Source organism: Mauremys mutica, chromosome 3, assembly GCF_020497125.1.
Source record: "Mauremys mutica isolate MM-2020 ecotype Southern chromosome 3, ASM2049712v1, whole genome shotgun sequence".
Classification (NCBI taxonomy): domain Eukaryota; kingdom Metazoa; phylum Chordata; order Testudines; family Geoemydidae; genus Mauremys; species Mauremys mutica.
The window spans coordinates 98215237-98219692 of record NC_059074.1 but is presented as its reverse complement, the minus strand read 5'-3'; the positions used below and the strand labels follow the sequence as shown (position 1 = coordinate 98219692).

Sequence of the window (4456 nt, the reverse complement as noted above, 5' to 3'; positions counted from 1 at the left end):
AATTGTAGGGGTCCTAACCCAAAAAGGAGTTGTGGGGGGAGGTCGCAAGTTTCTTGTAGCAAGGATTGCAGTACTGGTACCCTTACTTCTGCACTGCTGCTGGTGGCGGCACTGCCTTCAGAGCTGGGCAGCTGGGGAGCAACGGCTGCTGGCCAGGAGCCCAGCTCTGAAGGCAGAGCCTCTGCCAGCAGCAGCGTAGAAGTAAGGATGGCATGGTATGGTATTGCCATTCTTCAGCACTGCAGCCTGAAGAGCTGGGCCCTCAGTCAGCAGCTGCCACTCTCCAGCCGCCCAGCTGTGAAGACAGCAGGGAAGAAGTAAGGATGACATGGCATGGCATTGCCACCCTTACTTCTGTGCTGCTGCTATTGAGGCGCTGCCTTCAGATCTGGGTGCCTGGCCAACAGCCATGACTCTCTGGCCGCCCAGCTCTGAAGTCAGTGCAGAAGTAAGGGTGGCAATACTACAACCCCCCCAAAAATAGCCTTGTGACCCTCTGCAATTCCCTTTTGGGTCAAGACCCTCAATATGAGAAATGCTGGTCTTCCCCATGAAATCTGTATAGTATAGGGTAAAAGCACACAAAAGACCAGATTTCACGGTCTGTTGCACATTTTTCATGGCTGTGAATTTGGTAGGGCCTCAACATATCTGTGTACCATCCATAGACAGATGTCCTAGTGGAAAGACTTAATCAGAAAAGCCCTGGAGGTTTTTCGCCTTCCTCTGCAGCATGGGGCACGGGTCACTTGCTGGAGGATTCTCTGCAGCTTGAGGTCTTCAAACCACAATTTGAGGACTTCAATAACTCAGACGTAGGTTAGGGGCTTGTTATAGAAGTGGATGGGTGAGATTCTGTGGCCTGCATTGTGCAGGAGGTCCAGGGGCAGCTCTAGACATTTCGCCGCCCCAAGCAGGGTGGCATGCCGCAGGAGGCGCTCTGCCGGTTGCTGGTCCCGCGGCTCCGGTGGACCTCCCGCAGGCGTGCCTGCAGAGGGTGCGCTGGTCCCGCGCAGCCACCGAAGCCACGCGGGACCAGCGGACCCTCCGCAGGCACGCCTGCGGGAGGTCCACCGGAGCCACCTGCCGCCCTCCTGGCGACCAGCAGAGCGCCCCCCGCGGCATGCCGCCCCAAGCACGCGCTTGGCATGCTGGGGTCTGGAGCCGCCCCTGAGGAGGTCAGACTAGGTGATCATAATGGTCCCTTCTGACCTTAAAGTCTATGAGATGGTAAAGAGAATGCTCAAGAAATTCATTATCCAAAACTCATAACACTGGGACCAACTACTCCTGACTCTTCTCCATTAAGGAAGTATCACAAGTTTTGACCGCATTTTCATCACTGCAAGTGCTATATGGGCAACCGCCAAGAGGTATACTAGACCTGGTGAGAGAGACATGGGAAAGCCAGGCTCCAAGAACCAAAAACCTTGTACAATATGTCTTAAAGTTACATGAGAGACAGGAAGCTACGGGGCCCTATGCTACGGGAAGGAGCACACGTACAAAAACAGTTACATTATAATAAAGGGGCATGACTATGTGCCTTCCAATCCGGGAACAGAGTTCTATTGCTTCTTCCAATCTCTGAATCAAAGCTGATGGCCAAGTGGCAAGGCCCTTATGAGATGGTAAAGGAGGTAGGAACTGCCAACTATTTAATCAGACAAAAGCGGGGAATGGGGGGAAGGAATGACAAACTGACCATGTAAATTTGCTAAAGCCAGGGAATGCCACTTCATCATGCCATATGCTGAGGAACTGGGACTCCAAATTAGAGATTGCCTGAAAGAAAGCTCAGTGCCCCTCCGAGAGAACCTAAACCAGAAGCAAAAAAAACAGGCACTCCAATTGGTGGCCACTTTTACAAAGATATTCTCAGCCCACCCTGGGAAGATATCCATGGGCCACAATCACATTAATATGGAACCCAGTAAAGTAATACGGAAGAGCTGCAACCAATCCCCAAAAAATTGAGGAGGGCTATCAAAAAAGAGTTCAAGGTCATGTCAGAACTTGGGATATCCCAAAGTGACTGGAGAAGTCCTTTTGTGCTGGTTCCAAAGTCAGATGACTCACTACATTTCTGTATAGACTTCAGAAAGGTGAAGAGTTTCAGAATTTGATGTCTACCCCATGTCTTGGGTGGACGAACTCAGACTGGCTGGAAGAAGCCCAGTATATCACCACTCTGGATTTAACAAAGGGATACTGGCAGATTTCCTTAACACCAGACTCACAGGAGAAGATTGCTTTCCTATGCAGAAAATGGGCAGAGGTGACACTAAAAATCAGTGAATCCTACAACTACACTCCCTTTCTTTTCCTTCCTTGCACAAATCCCAGGTGCTTCTCCATGAAAGTAAGGGAAACAAAAAAGATATCGTTTTTATGGTCTTATGGTGTGTAAAGACTAATGTATCTTTATAGCCCTGGAATGAACAGACAGAGCTAAACAGCATTTAAAAAATTCTACTCTCTCTCTCCTCAGAAAAATACTACGAAATAGAAATAGTTATCAATATGCTAGAAGTTTTTAAACTTTGAGCTTATGTTTTTAAAACATTCTTTAAGTTCTACTGACCTCTGTGGACACTAAATAAGAGCAGAAAATTCTCACATCTGGAAAAGTAGGTAGTTATTTATACATATTTTCCCCTTGTTCTCTATTTAATTTTTAATAAATTATTCTTTTTAAAGTTGTTGCGCTATTATAACTCTACACATGAATGATATAATTTGGTCTAAATATGATGGGACTACTTAGCTCATGGACAATGTAATAAACCTTAATTTAACCCAGCAGTAGCCTGCTCTATTAACTTCTATGTATATTACAGTCATTTTGTTTGTATCAGTCAGTCAGTGCTGCTTTTTAATGCAGTAGATTTTTTTTTTGGAGGAATATTTACTTGTATTGAAAAACATGCTTGCATAATTTCCAGAAACAGATTCTTGCAACCACTTGTAGCTTCTTCACGAGTGACTGATCTATGTACTTACCATAAGTGAAAGGATTTGAATTGTAAATTTCAGCTTGCAGGCTACTAAACCTCATTGACTCTGAGCAGCACCTTGAAGACCCTGGGGATGTTCCTTTAGTTTGGCATTTGAAACTGACACAAATAAAAGACTGAAGGCCAACAAACCTCATAAATCATAGCTACAGTGTCAATGCCAATCTAACAAAGGGACTAATAACACACAACTACTGCAAAAAATAAAGACAGCCAGGAAAAGATTTTATTTTAATAGCTGGTATTCAGGATGGCTTACCTGAAGCAGGCTCTTTCATCTCTTCCCCATCGCTTTAGGGGTACACAGTCCCTATTTTTCAGGCTGGTGAAATGGGAAGGTTGCCTAGATGCTGATGAAGAAAATGTGAATTTTGCCAGAAGGGATGAGCTTAATCAGACCCACAGCGAGGAAAAAGAGGAACAAGATGCTACCATGACTCTTGAGTTTAATGTCTCCCACCAGGATCCAGGATATCAATCCAAGGCTCACATGCAAGGTGCCCAGATCAAACTGATCACCACTTGGGAAGCTGGATGGAATGTTACCAATGCTATTCAGGTAAAATGCTTACCTATTCACATTAATCATAATTTTAAACACTCTGTTTTGTTTTGCTTTAAATATATCATCATTTCACAACACTCAGAAGGTTTTTGATTTCATCTCAGATGGTGGATTAATTTATTACTAATTTAAACTTTTTTTTACATGAAACTCACACTTTAAAAACAGGGAACAAAGGTCAAAAGGGAGTCCTGGGGGAAGTAGGGACATTATCAAAAGAGAGAAAGATTCTGAAAATAATTAAACAAAGTGAAAATAAAGAGATGCGAACTGCTTCTGTAGGTTTGGAATTGCCTTTCCATGTGTACATTTGTATTCCGAGAAAATCACCAAGTTAAAGAAGGTGGAGATAAATCTGAGATACAATATGTAAATATCTCACAAAACCAGAGACAATGTATTTGTCTATGATGATACATATTTGATGACTATGAATTTGGACCAAAGAGAATAATAATAAAATAACACTTTTTATTAGATATCAAATTTAAACTTGGTTCCATAATTTTCTTGATGGAAAAAGTGTTTTTTTCATATCCTAAATTTGTTTTAAAAACTACTTTTTCTCTCCCACCTCCTTTTCATTTGAGACATCATACAGTAAGTAACAAATGTCTACAGACATATTTCACATTTAGCATTGTTTATGCACTAATCAGTAGCTCACTTGCAAATTTTCATGACACCCTAAATATGAAACAAAAAACCATAGTTCTTCCACTGTTGTTGAGACTCTGATAACTTTAATGGACATTTTCTTGTTCATCCTCTTCTAAACCCCCCCCCATCTTTTTTGGGGGGGGGACCCAAAACATTGTCTATGTCTCAATGAAGTTTCCATGCTATATCTAATTTAAAATGAATACAAATACAA

General features: G+C 43.0%; 1 protein-coding gene across 1 annotated transcript in view; it reads left to right on the top strand.

The window, feature by feature from the left end:
* Window positions 1-3267: 3267 nt before the first annotated feature.
* LOC123366657 (vesicular inhibitory amino acid transporter-like) overlaps window positions 3268-4456 on the top strand; it is a 31268-nt gene continuing 30079 nt past the window's right edge. Inside the window, exon 1 of the mRNA XM_045010303.1 lies at window positions 3268-3576. Coding sequence (XP_044866238.1) covers window positions 3268-3576 — 309 coding nt within the window. The remainder of the gene's footprint in view (window positions 3577-4456) is intronic.